At 31.6% G+C, this 15,084-nt stretch overlaps 2 protein-coding genes across 2 annotated transcripts; one reads left to right on the top strand and one right to left on the bottom strand.

The window, feature by feature from the left end:
- Positions 1–1,184: 1,184 nt before the first annotated feature.
- LOC104753808 (syntaxin-22-like) lies at positions 1,185–4,666 on the bottom strand. Its single transcript, XM_087497781.1, has 5 exons — positions 4,349–4,666; positions 1,910–2,049; positions 1,708–1,770; positions 1,450–1,607; positions 1,185–1,363 (listed from the first exon to the last, which is right to left on the bottom strand). The coding sequence occupies exons 1-5, from the start codon at positions 4,664–4,666 to the stop codon at positions 1,185–1,187; spliced, it is 858 nt and encodes a 285-aa protein (XP_087353907.1).
- An 8,328-nt stretch (positions 4,667–12,994) lies between these two features.
- Positions 12,995–13,713, top strand: LOC109130441 (MADS-box transcription factor family protein). The gene is given in 2 exon segments (XM_019240003.2): positions 12,995–13,291; positions 13,615–13,713. Coding segments are annotated over 2 exon segments (396 nt in total).
- The last annotated feature ends 1,371 nt before the right edge of the window (positions 13,714–15,084 follow it).

Raw genomic sequence — 15,084 nt, 5'->3', positions numbered from 1 at the left:
ACTAATCCGGTGAACCAATATGTATCATTTACATCTCCATTTTCTTTCTTTTTACTTTAGCTTGTTAAAGAATTTGTCCAAGTGGAAATTGGTTTTATCTCCTTTGTTGTGTATTGGAATATTTTTTTTGTAACTTAGAGAATGTTTTGTTTGTTAATTTACCTCCCACATCGTAATCTCCTAACGTCCACTCCTTTTTACTCTGAGTTTCAGCTTCAAGAGCTTATGATTGTTGAACGTTTGCCTTAGGGAGATTATATAAATTGTGAAATCAGCTTAAAGGTTCCCTTACATGCTCGGTATCAGGTAAAATGATCACTTGATCTTTTCTCAAGTCTTGTTTTGATTTATTTCAATAAGATTGGATCTTTATTTCTCTATCATCCATCTCCAGCCTCTTGACGACCGTGGATACTCTAGAGTGGAGTTTGGAGAGCCAGACTTGTTCTTTTTCTCGAGCCATGTACAAACCACCGACATGAACAAAGAAGATGTTTGGTTTTGTCGATTGGCAGATCAAAGACTGAACCCAGCTCTATTTTCTGGGATATCCCTGCAGGATTTAGGGATCATACAGAGTATGTTTCCGCCTTGACATTCGCAGCAACGGTTTTGTCTGCAATTTCAATTCTTGTGGCATCGGTTTTGAGCTCAAAGGTTGAATCTTGTAAAAAAATCAAAGTAGTCATAATAACTCAGTTTTTTTTGGTTTCAGACTTCTTTGTGACAGTCATTTGAGTCAATTGTTTTGTTTCCTCTCAGCACAGATGAGGGAATTTAAACTAATCCAAAAACATGACCTCGCATGATCATTCTGATTTATCAAACCGGATAATTCATGAGAAACACAGACTTTCTCTCAACTCCAGCAAAAAGTTTGCACAACAAAAAATCCAAACACAGAGACACTCTATTACATGAACCAATGAACCCACATGCCACCAACAAACCGAACCGAAGCAAATCACACTACAAAGCCAACTTCTATGTATTGTCTTCAAAATATGTTATATATACCAAGTAGTTCCACTCATTGACACTTTTAAGATCGATGAAATCACCCAAATGACTTGTTCTTGGTTTTGAAATCAAGCTGCGAGTACGATGATCACAAACAGGAGTACAATGCCAAATATCACCAAGAGGCTCTTGGCAAGAGCAAGCATGTCTGCGTGTAAACAAGATCAAGACATAAGAGCGTGGCCTAATCTATCCGAAAGGTTTCCTAAACGCCATTCATTCACTGTATTGCCTGAAAAGTTTGAGAGTTTTATCAGAGATGAGTTTGACCTTTGTGTCTTCGCGGCTTGCGGCAGCTGAGTTTTGCCTTTTGAAGTTGCAGCATGGGAGTTATCGATATCATCTGCAAAAATTAAATAAAAAAGAAAGTGAGTTTTATAACTGTAGATTTGATAAGGACATGCTCATATTGAGTTTATTAGATTTTACATATCATGACTCCTTGATCGTTAACCAAAACCGCAAGATCTTTGAAGATTTCATTAACCTCGCCAACTTGATTATGGATTTCTTGTATTCCTTGCTCTCGTTCTTCAATCACTTCTTCATTGAATGCAATCTCGTTGTCTAACAACACAAGTTCCTGCCTGCACCACAACTTTTTGAGATGTCACAACATAAGTCACATCTCAAACAATGGAGAGAGAGATGTGTCAAAGATCTGTTCTTTTTTACAGTACCACATACCTTTTAGACTCCTGAAGTTGTGCCCGCTGTCTTGGGGCCTTATCTACCTCACTGACCGTGTAACTATATACCAAACCAACCAAGACAACTATGGAACATCATTATCAAAACCAGACAAACAATTCACAAAAATGAATGCTTTTGATCTCTAATCATTGATTCAGAGTATAAAAAACGACATAAACAACAACAATGGTGTTACCTAGGGGTAAGAGCGGATTGAGGAACAAAAGGGGCATAGGTGGTTTCTCTTTCAGCAGCCGTTTGTTGAGCTTTCTGAAACTCTTTTAAAACAGCTTGAAAGTCCTTTGCAAGCTTAGCATCTGCAATCTTCTTACTTGGCTACACACACAAAACACCTCTCAATCATCAAAGAGACGAAGACAAATATATTGACAAAACTCGGGATTTCTCTTCATCTTTTAGTAAGGAGAAATCAAAGAGACGAAGACAAATATATGAAGCATGAAATTGGAGAAGAAGACATTATATAGATACACAAATTAAAGATAGCGTAGTGGGTCTTCAATTGAAAGAGCGAGCATTGAAGGGGATGAATTACAGTAAGAGAAAGACGTTACAATGGAGATTGAAGAGAGCGAAGACAGCGAAAGGGTGTGGAAGATGAGAAGGGCAGGGACGCTTCAGGTCCTCAGCGCCGTCGTCAGTTGTGGAGTATTATCGTCGAGAGGAGTCGCCGGCCAAAAAAACAGGACTTAGTCGATAATGTCACAAAATTGAGATAACGAATTGGGCTTTCATACAAATGTCTCAGTTCGAAAATATGGGCTTCTTTCACGAAATGGGCTTACGAAATAAAGTGGTATGCTGAGGTGAGGTGGCAGCACGAGGAGTGAGGAAACTATACTTTATATATATAGACTAGCAATTGACCCGCGAATTAGATTAAGGTGTATTCCGGGTTTTTTGTGTATATTATTTTTTTGCTACGTAGATTCATCTTTACGTCTGTTTTTGTATTTGATTTGGGTGGTTATCTTGTTTTGTTGAATATTTTCAAGCATATCGCTGTTTATTTTTAAAAAATTGAGATAATCTTGTGTGTTTTTAATGTTTTTTTTTAAATTATCATGAGAAGTTAATATTGTGTAGTTAAAGTTGTTGTTTGGCAGTAGTTGTTAGTTTTGATTAATTTATTATTATTTGTCATTTTGTGGTTGGATTGTTATTTGGTTTTATATGTGGTTTTGGGTTAGAGTTTTTAATATTTTCATATGTATTTAGTAAACTGTGGGAGTAGTTTTTTTGTCAATGTTTTAGTGTTTGGAGTGAAAAAAGTTGTGGATTTTATTAAGAAAAGTAAATAAAATCAATAACTTACATTTCTTTTTTTGGGGCTATTTTTCTTTGTTTCAGCCGTTGGCCCAATTTCTCTGTAAGGCTTATAATGTGTTGGTCTATTGGGTCATTATTTGTATGTTATTGAGTTGGGAATGAATTTGTTCTTTTTCAAAATTCGATGTCCTCGTGAACGGATAGGAGAAGAGCAATGTTTGCGATCTAGAGGACAGTATGAGTATTGAACCTATTTCTTTGATGCTCGTAATCGTTTTTTCAGTCATCCCTTTCATATATCCATTATCTTTTTTTTTGGGTTTGCGTATTTGGTTGATTTCCTGCTCGCTTCGCATCTGTAGGAGATATTTGGTTATCCCCCTGTTGATTTCGTTAAACGTAAATGTGAATTTGTGTTCAAATTTTTTTATGAAAATGTGTTGTGTTTCTTAGATTTCCTAATAAGTTGTGAGTGTTTTTTGTGTTCTTAGTTGTATTTTTTTCCGTTTTTCCTCTGAGTGATTTTTTCGATTCGATGTGAGTTGTGTTTGGGAAAAATTAATTTTCTTAGCTGTTATTTTATACAGTGCAGGTTGTTTTTTGTTGGCTCAGTTTTCATTTTCATATAATTTAGTTCTACGATTATCGATTGTGGCACTCATATTTCTGAATCTCTTTAGTTTACTAAAGGTGTGTGCATCTCTTACCTTCTTTGTCTTTGGAGATTGTTTTGTGAAGTGCTGCCAAATAATGTTAATTGGTTTCTAGTTGTGTTTCCCTGATCCTCTGAAAGTGTTGTTTGTGTTGCCTTGCTTTGATTTGGTTATTCTTTTTGATTTTGTATAGCCCAGTTTTTCTATGATGTAGTTGTCCCTGAAGGTAAAGACCTCTTTGCATATATCTATGTCTTGTTGGTCGTAATACTTGAAGACTTTTTTCTTGAGATGGATTGTAGGAAGTTTTTTCAACATATTTTGATCTTCTATGTTCTGATTTTGATGTGATGGTAAGTGGCGGACTTAATTTTTTTTTTATATATCTTTTGTTTACTTGCTATACTTTTAGGTTTGTTCCTTGTTTCTCTTGTTTTAATTCTTTTGGAGGCGTCGCTATTGTTTAAGAAGGAGAAAATCATAGATTTCTATTTCGAATTGTGGAATTCATTTAAGGTTGATAACATTGGTAAACCATATTGTTGTTCCTTAAGCTAAATGAAAAAGACAAACTTGAGCATTTGTTTGTAGTAGTAGCAGTGTGCGCATCTATTTTCCATGTCATTGACGGTGCAGTAAATAGTTGGTCTGATTGTTGCCAATGTAGTGTAGTAGCATTGTAGGCTTTGTACATTGACTCTGTGTAATGCCTTTTTGATATCTTTCCACCATTGGTCACCCTTTGTTTTGTTTTGTTTCCAGCCTAGCTTGTCAAGCCAAATTTTTCCTTCCGCTGCGTCACCCCTGCACAACTTCACAATTCCGTAAAGGTACATACAATTCTCATAACTACCTTCTGCCGCCTTCTTCAAGTGTTCCTGCCCTGTTTTTGTGTTGTTCTTTTGAAAATACTCTTGGATCCTTTTGATATAGTGAGCCTCAACATTTCCACTTGTAATGCATTTTTCCATGAGGTCTTGGTATCTCGTTAATGCTGCTAGTGGATTCATCGCCAGGGGCCTTAGGTTGATATTCTTGTAGACTCGGTGATCTTGGGCTGCCTTGGCTAGATGTGGTGATGCTTGCATAACATGTCTCACGGTTGTGCATGAAATCTTAGCAACTTGAGAGATTATATCTCCGAGGACGTCGTTTGGTAGTTATTCAAGGGAATAGTGTGTGTTTCGCAGCATTTTTTGCAAGTTGTGTGTGATTTTTAGGTTAAGACTTTTTCCTACTGTTATTTATAGGCTGGACGATATTCCGCGTTACACGCGAATTAATTTTTAAAATTTATAAGACAATGCTAAAGTGTTAATAAATTTTTCTGTAGCTGTTTTATTTTGTAGATTTTTTTTTCTGAACAATATCAAATGTAGTTTGAATATTTTCTTTTACTTTTGTTAATGATATTAGTTAGTTGAGTTTCTGAATTGTTAATCTTGATGTCTATATTCATTCTAGATGTTAGTAAGAAAATATTATTTATAAGCTTATATACAGAGTGAAGATATTTTTTTTCATGATAAGAAATGGCAGCAAATTCATGTTTTATTTTCTTTGGATAGTACTGTGAATGAATTAAAAGTATAAGTAACATAAATCATTATGATGAAATTTTAAAGTATGAAATCTTAACTTTGTACAATAAAACTATAATTTGTCGGCCTGAAATGCTATTATCTATCCTTCATGACAACAATTAGTCAGTAATACATGTTTTCATGCGATAATTTATAGCTAAGCGTGTTTGTTACTTGTCAATCATTTTCCATCAAAGTAAAAGTTGATTTGATTTTGTATCTAGAACTGGTAGAGCACACAAAAGATTATGCGGCAGAATTCATGTCAATCACTTAAGCTTTTCCACTTACTATATGCAATGGATTATGGACATATACACACCCATATACATACCCATTTGCATTATTTGCATTGGAGGTGCAACAATATATGCGAAAACATAACTTTGGCCTCTACTTTAACTGGTTTTTCCGACCAAACTACTAACAGAAATTACAACACTTTCATTCTCTCCACTTTTGCACTAACGCACCACCTCCTCATATTCTTCGTCTTTTTATGTGACAAACGAATTGATCATCATCAGCATAGACATCATGGTGTTGTATTTCCTCCTGTCAATGCATCTTCAGGCACTACAAGAAAATAATTTTATTAAGACGAAATATTTAGTCACAATTAAAATTATTTAGTCACAATATAAACATTGTTACGCATTTGTGACGTTTTTTGAATGGTTGCAATACAATGGTCACAAATTTTTATTTGTAACAAAAACGTCACAAGAGTTGCAACGAATATATTAGTAACCATTTTAGGATTCTTGAGAAATATGTATAGTGAGGATATACTATGTTCAATGTAGTACGTATATATGTTCTAATCATGCAATAGCAGGAAGTTTATAAAATATCTAATATACAAAAGTGTAAGTTCCATACCTTTGACAAAAATAAAAATTTAAAACTGATCAGATTTGTATTTAATTGCCATGACTGTCTTACAAATTATATCAGAGTATTGAATAAGAGAATGTCTATTAGCCTAACCATAATTTGAGGCAGTTACGTTGTGGAAGCTTAGCATTTATAACTTTCAAACTCTTTCGCAATGACGTTTTTTTTTCTTAACTTCCTAAATGAAAAACGCAAACAAAAGTACAAAAAATAATCAAATCATGATATGTAGTTCAATTATTTTAACCCCATGAAGCACATTATTAATAAGAGTACATACGAACAGTTAAATAAACACAAAATAGTTTGACCAGCGAAGGAAAAAGTGTTTGATCGGCATAGGAAAAGCCCAACAAAATCACTCTTCCTAATGTAAGTCGTACCAATGATTTAGCAATTGGAGGAGTCTTCGTATGTATGTCTCTGGATTTTTCTCCTCATCCAAATCTTTTCACCTGCAAGAAATCAACAAATTTACTACATATAAAAAGGTTTAGATAAGCAACATAAGTTATTATAGATTGGACATATTCCAGCGTCAGACTATATCCATATCAAACGAAGATAATACTAAACTTTAATATAAGTTCTCCAAATACAAAATTTATTATAAGTTCTTAAGAAAGACCAGCTACCTAGCGTTTTTGGCTGCGTAAGTGATTGATAAACCAAACTGAAACCATCAGTCAAGGTTTTTAAATCTGGGAAAAAAAGATCAGAAAATGAATCACCAATCGGAGGAAGCAAAAGAAATACGGAGTGGATGTTTTTTTTTGGTTAGACACTTACATTCCGGAATGAGTTGCACTTCCCCGAACAATATGTCATTATCACCAGGATTTGAAACGTTTAAGCCCTAATCCTAATTAACGTCCATGAGACCAGTTTCATCTCTGGAACTTGCACATACCCGAGAAAACAATGAAATAAGAAAGGGTGAAACCCTCAGATAGGATGTGAAGCGATTGGAAGTAGAAGAAGGGACGTTTCGTTTTTAAATGTGAAGAAGGAGGTGAGGTCGAACCTCCCTCGAAATCCTACATATATATATAGTCATAGAAAGCAACCTAAAATCTAACTGACGTGTCATATTAGGAGTCTCAAATAATTAGGGGTTTCAAAGAAATTTGGTCCAAAAAGCAATAGAAAATGGTTAGTGGGTAGTTTATAAAATTTGGTATCATTAAATAGAAGGAGTAGCTGAGGTAGCAGCACCAGGAATGAGAAAAGTGAACTTTATATATATAGACAACTAAAAATATCTATATAGATTTAATAGAAAATTAAATAATAGTTCAAAACAATGATAATGTAATATGGACCTAATTGGTTACGGCTATACCTTTATTTTATTATTGGGGCTCTATAATTTTGGTTGTACCGTTTGAAAACGAAAGCATGATTGGTAAATGTTAAGTATTATACTTTAGATTAATATTATTAGAAATTGTATTAAAAATAGAATAGTATTAAGAAGATATAAAAAATTCTATGATTTTAATATCTGCACTATAAAAAATATATGTATTATAATAACTATCTTATTATATAAAGTTTGGTTTTCAAAGTTAGTAACTCACCAGATCGTGACACGTGTTAATTTTAACGATCAGAGATCAAAGTTAAAAACTCACCAAATCGTGACATATGTCAGTTTTAACGATTAAATATCCAAGTTAGTAACTCATTAGATCATGACACATGTCAATTTTAATGATTAGAAATCACATTTTTAAAGCTTGGTAAAACGATGTATAAGATAATTGTAATCTTATATTAAAAAAACTTTGTTAAATCTTAAAAGGAAAAGGATTGTAAATACACCCCTCTATATAAGCAAATAGACGATGACATATTTTTCACCAAACAAAATATTTCGACTAGCTTTGTTTTTCTTGGTAAAAATTTTGTCTTTGTTTTTATTAACCTTTTGTTTGACACATCGTAGTTCTTGAACAAGTCTCGAATGTAATTTGTTTGTTGTCTAATCGATGCAACTATATAAATAGATTCCTAGATATTACCATGTGTTTTTGTCGTCTTTTCTTTGAATTTTGTTTAGTTTCTCAATTTTATAATGCATACTACATAATCTTTGACTTTTAAGTGTTAACAAAGTTTTTTATGTATAATAACTAAGGTATTTGAGATTAACAAATTTTTCACGGTGTTATTATTATTTTTATTAATTTGCAGGGCAGGTAGCATAAAAAAAGATAAATACACAAATGCAATATAATAACATTGATTAAATAACACTTGATCAAATAAACAGAAAGCGTTCTTATCGTCGAGCGATAGTACATCTTACAAGAAAGTGGGAAGCAAGAAATTTAAAAATTAAACAATGAGCTCACTGAAATAAATTTTCTCATAAAATAGAAAAAGAATTAAGGAAAATATACAGAAAATTATTAATCCTAAAAAATGTAAATACTCACTTCATATTATTCATCTAACAAAAGAATTTATTCAAAAATATTGCTTTCAACTTTGTTCTATTAGCCAAACTTTTTTAATGGGAAGACAAATTTTCCTTATTTTTTTTCTTTTTCAGTTTGGAACAGGTAAGATTAATATGTTGACCCAAAAAATAGAAGATTAATATATGCATCTTCTTTTTCTAATACTGTATTTTAAAATTTATTGTAGTAGTTTTAGATTGTTTTATTTAATTTATATTTTCATCTTTGAATTATTTGAAATTCATATATTATTGTGCTTATAATTTTCTATTATTTCATTAATTATGTAACATCAATTTTCTTCTAATTTCTCAACTTTGATTGTTTGGTCATAGACCATTTTTTTGTGCAAACATAGTTGTTATGATTTGTTCAATCTCAAAATGAGATAAAGAGGAGAAGGTCATCAACCTAATGGTTGGATAAAATAGCCTAATCAAACACAAGCCTACAACAAACATAGATAGATTGGAAAAACATAAATTGTTTTTGATAGATCCATAGGAGTTTGGAGACAGAGGCTATATGATGGTGTGTCAAAGAAACTTCCATGAATACATTAAGATAATTTAACATTAGTTACTATTAAAAGATTTTATGACGTTGGAAAAGGGTCTTTAGTTTTATTGGTTGCTGGAGCAAGCCACTTTGAGATAGCTAAAAGACGTGAAGATGTTCTCTCCACATAGGAGGAGGGAATAGCCAAGGTTCTCTCTATGGTGGAGGAGGTTGGACGCAAAGTTATCTCCCCAAGGGTGGAAGGTGGGAAAGGTTAGACGCAAGGTTATCTACCTAACGGAGGAAGACAGAGAGAATGTTTTCTCTATGGTGGAGGAGGTTGGACGCAAGATTCTATCCATAAGGGAGGACAGAACAAGGTTCTCTCTATGGTTTGTCATACACTATTGTGATGTAATTTGTTTTTTATTCAAAATGTTTTTTGTGCCAACAGTTTTAGTGATTAAAGAAACTATGCAAAAGTAAAAGTAAAGTGACATGTAATAGTTGGCTTAATTTGTTCATATAGACATTTTCTAGGTGGTGGTAAATAATATATTTGTAATATACAATATACCTAGGTGTAAAAACTACACTTTTAATGGTAACATATATAAAAGATTTGTATATGGATTGTATTGATTATTGTATTATAGCAAAAAAAAATTTGTAAATAATGTACAATAAGTTTTAATATATTTTTTTCAAATTTAATTTTATTTACAAAACTTTAAACTTGCACATTGTTTATGTGTATATATATATATATATATATCATCTTTAAAAATGATATATACATATTTACATGTTGAGATTTCCACATATATATATATATATATATAAATGTAACACATCATTTACTATAAATGTAATACATATTTTTGTCATCAAAACTTTTTTGACATATAGATAATAATGTTACACAATTCAAGACTTTGCATATTGATTTTAAAGTGGAGCCCATTGATATTTATTATTACAATTAAGTCTATTTTCTTCACTATATATACAAGTACCTTTGTATGATTAAATATTGAATGTAAACACTCTCTCTCTAGGCCTGGGCAAAATACCCAGATCCGAAGATCCGATCCGAACCCGACCCAAAAAACCTGATCCGAACCCATATCCAAAATTGTAAAATACTCGAACGGTTCTAAATATCTAAATCCAAAAACCCAAACTCGAACCCGATCCGAACCGAAATCCGAACGGGTATCCGAATATACCCATATTTTTAATATATAGTAGTAATATATTAGTAATATTTATAATTTTTAATAATATAAGTGTCCAAAATATTCAGATTTTTAGATATTTTTGATAATTTGAAGTATTTAAACTGTTTATTAGTAAATTTGGGTAAAAAATACTCTAAATTTTCAAATGTATTGCGTATTATTGAATAATTTTGACTAAATTAGATACTAAAATTTTGAGTTTTGTGAACTTCGGGTAAACCGAAATCGAACCCAAAATACCCGAACCGAACCCGATCCAAACCCGAAGTCTAGAAATACCCGAACGGGTCCTATACCTCTAAAATACCCGATCCGAACCCGAACGGGTACCCGAATGTCCAGGTCTATCTCTCCCTATGTCTTCTCTCTCCCTCCTTTAGTTTATCATATTCACTTTCATCTTCTTTTTAAGACTCAAAATTTATTTACAATACAAAATATTAAATTAAAACACGTTATCAGCAAAATCAGTCTATCAAATTCACGATCACTCTACCAAGATGACATATATTATTATCAGAGCGCGGCTCTGCCACCCAATGACCTTTAAATGCATAATATTCATTTACTGCTTTAATTTGCTTCTAGTATTGATGACTTTAGTTACTGCTTTAACTTATTTATTGCTTTTAGTTACTCTTTAACTTATTGCTTTAACATGGATGATTAAAAGTCATCATATTTTATTTATACTTCTAATTTACTGATTTAACATGGATGATTCAAATCACCATAATTTAGTTACCTTAACACCCAACTGCTACCTTTCAGTGGCCCCATGTCCACTCTCGGCCCTTGGGCACACCTCGCTTAATGCGCTCACGTCCTCTCACTAGACCCGTGAGCTCATCCATATTCGATGGTCGATTTGCTAGGTCCGAGAGATTTTAAAGACTTGTTTATCATCTCTACAAATCACCAAATGATCTTTCTAATAAAAGAAATAATCACAAAAAAATGTATTGATTAATGGAAAATCTGTTTAATTCATGGCTAATCCACAATTCAATTGGGAAATAATCAAAATGTATTTAAGAATCTTTGACTTACTTTTTTGGGATCAAATCTTACTTATACTGTAATATCAAATCTTGGTAAAAATCACAAATATTTGATTTTTTTTTAAGTAACAGCATCAACGAGATCTTGTTTGAATAACATTACTAGGTTTTGATATTTCATGATTTTTGTGGTTACAAACTAAATTTGTAAAAATAAAATTTTAAAAAGTAGATTTTTTAACTTAGATCTTTATCATATTTTATTGTATTGATAATCAATGTAACAGTCATTCTATATGAGGTTTTGGACTATATTTTCTAATATATACTAGGATTTAACCCGCGGTACACCGCGGGACAATATTTTTTATTTTAAAAATTTAAAATTATATTGTATTTATTTTTTATTTTATTATTGTTTTATTAATTTAAAAAATAGAAAATTTTACAGGTATTTGATATAAGTATTCAAAGTATAGGATTTTTGTATTGTTTTCAAGGTTTTAACCCGTGTGGTATATGTATAGTCTAGTAATACATTTATCTCCTGGTACACATCTAAAAGTGTTTAAAAAAAAAACAATTCCACTTAACTCCCTATATAGGATTAATGCCAACCCATCTCACCAAAATCGAAATAATTTTTTGCGCGAAAAAAAAATCTATATAAGTTTTTTATCAAGTTTAATTATGTTAATTGTTTTACCAAATTAGCATACTTATATAGTTTATAATTTTTCCATGTCAATATATATAGTTTATGATAATTAATAGAATTTTATTTTTTTTTGGTAATTCCTCAAAAAATAAAAAATAAACCAAATTATATGGGGGTTTTCAACATATTTAATGTGATATTTTATAATTGGATTTTCGGTTTAGGAAATTTATTAATGTTAATATAATTATGGATATTGTAAACTTTTGTTATGTAAAGTCTGTTGTATATCATTTAAATTTGAGAGATTTTAGCATCCATAAAAATAGTTTTGGAGATTTAATGGGTTTAAACTTTAATGGATAGAGTTGTTTTTGGAAAAAATCGGAATGTATAGATGTTGTTAAGATTTTATGGCAATAAATGTAACAAATGTTGGTCAATTTAAGAAAATTTAGTATTTGAGTTTCTCTACAATGTTATTTATGGAATTGTTTTAGGGGTTAATGTTGTAAAAAAAAATTAAATTATTAAAACTTAAAGGGCATAAACCAAAATGTACTTCAAAAATGTTAATATAGATGTTAACTATTACGTGATAATTCATGTAAAATATGGAAAAGGATTTCATATGTACCTTCCACTGATATTTTTTTTAATGTTCATGCATCAAGGCTGATTTAGACGTTCAAATTTTTTTTCTTCTAATAGAAGTAAGATATCTTATATAATACAACTTTATTAGTTGTAAATATCTTTCTTTACCACCTATAGTCTAAACTTAAATGTTTCTCATCAAAGAAACAAATCTTTAAAGTTTGTACCCCTTTATACTTCATTACTATATAATACTGTACTTTTCCAGCCTTAAAAGAAAACACACACACAAAAAGAAGAGAAAATATGTTATAAGGACAAGAAAGGAAGTAAAGCTTGCTTACATTTCAAATGATTATCCGAGAAAAGCAAATTTTAAAAAAAGAAAGAAGGGTTTGATGAAGAAAGTAAACGAACTCACGACTCTTTGTGGTATCACTGCATGCGCGATCATTTACAGTCCATACGACACTAGTCCTGAAGTGTGGCCATCAAATTCTGATGTGCGAAGGGTAATTTCAGAATTTAAGTCACTCCCAGATATGCATCAGCATAAAAAGATGGTAGATCAAGAGGCTTTTCTCAGACAAAGGATCGCGAAAGCCACCGAGAATTTTAGGAGACAACGAACGGAAAATAGGGAGCTCGAGATGATTGAAGTCATGTTCCAATTTTTTATGGGAAACATGGGAATGTTTCCTATGAATATTTTGGATCTTAATGATTTGGGTTATATGATTGATCAATATATTAAAGATGTTAATCGCAGGTTCGAGATTTTACAAAATTCGGGTATGGAGATTGGCGAATCTTCTTCTACAGCGGTGGCAAATTCTCAAGAAAATAGTTTGATGGTGGATTTGGCTTCTACAATCACTCCAACTACTACGATTTATGAGTTGGGGTCTTCTTCCGCATCTACGATTTTTGCGGATTTGTTAAATCCTATTCAGGAACAACAATTTTGTCGCCCGATAGCTTCACATATTGGACTTTATGAGCCACCTCAAAATCTAAATTTAAGTCTGAATCATAGTCACAATCAAAACCAACAACAATGGTTTATGGAAATGATGAACCATCATGGGCAAATGAGGTGTCCTGCAGAACACATTAGCTTTCCATTCATGTAGGATAATCGCCAAAACCACAACCACGTCCACCATCAAGAAGAAGATTTAGAGTGATAGTAAAACTATATTATCGAATCCATGATAAGCAATCCATGTGGTCATACTTTAAGATTTAGAGTTTAAATGTTTAGGATTTAGGATTTAAATGCATAGCCCAATAATTTCCTTTTAACTTGAACACTTTGATCATATATATCCATGTGGTAATAGTTTGGTGGATACCCTTGGATGTTCATTCAAAAAAAAAAAACATTGATACAAACAATAGTAAAATCATATTACTGAATCCATGATAAGCAATTCATGCAGTCATAGTTTAGGATTTCGGATTTAAATGTTTAGGATTTAGGGTTTAAACGCATAGCCCAATAATTTCATTTTAACTTGAACATCTTAATCATATATATCCATGTGGTCATAGTTTGGTGGATACACTTGGATGTTCATAAAAAAAAATAAAAGTAAAAATGTTTTGATGCAAACAATAGTAAAATTCACTGAGTGGTGTTGTTCAAATATTTCTACATTTTGTAATGGACAAAACTAATTTCATCAAAGAAAAGTTCAACTAAAATTGTAACATTTCAACTAAAAAGTTAAACATTTGTTCATTAATAAGTGGATGCTTTGTTACAGCTAAACACAACATATTGTAATTGGGCATCCACTTATTAGTGAACAAATGTTCAACTAAAAATTGACAGTGTATAATATACTAATTCAGAAGAAATATAGCAATATACATCTTAAAATGCAAAAAAAAATATAATCATCATCTATTGTAAAAAAATGAACAGATAAATTTTTGATAATAACTAACTAAAATGTTACAACAAAGAAAAGAATAAAAAGAGAGATAGAAAACAAAAAAAACGTAGAGGAAAAAAAAAGAGAAAAATGACAAAAAGATTTATCTGTTGTTATTATCCACACAATGACACAATCTTCCCCAGCCGTAGGATTAGAATTATTTAGCTTAAATCCAATGGTCAAGAAACAATACAATCTCATATGTTTAGTGCACACACATATCACGATGGCAAGGGTATAATTGTCTGGAAATGAGTTTTTCCGTACAATAATCCTCACAAAAGTATACCTTATCTCAAAAGTATGTCTACTTGCAAACTTAAACTCCTAAAGTAGGTGTATGTGCTATTCTCCCTATTCAATAATAGCCAATATCCAATAATCATTATATCAAAACATAATAATATCCAAACATCATGAATCAAAGAACCCGCAATCCTAAACCATGTTCTAATGACTCAACTCTAGCAACCTAGCCAGCAAGACAACAACCAAGTGAAACACTAGAACATCCTCCTCTTCATTGCCTTGATTCCACGATCACA

The sequence above is a fragment of the Camelina sativa genome, chromosome 18 (genome assembly GCF_030686135.1).
Source record: "Camelina sativa cultivar CO46 ecotype springtype chromosome 18, ASM3068613v1".
NCBI lineage: Eukaryota > Viridiplantae > Streptophyta > Magnoliopsida > Brassicales > Brassicaceae > Camelina > Camelina sativa.
The sequence above is the reverse complement of the archived record's forward strand: the minus strand, read 5'-3'. Positions and strand labels throughout refer to the sequence as shown.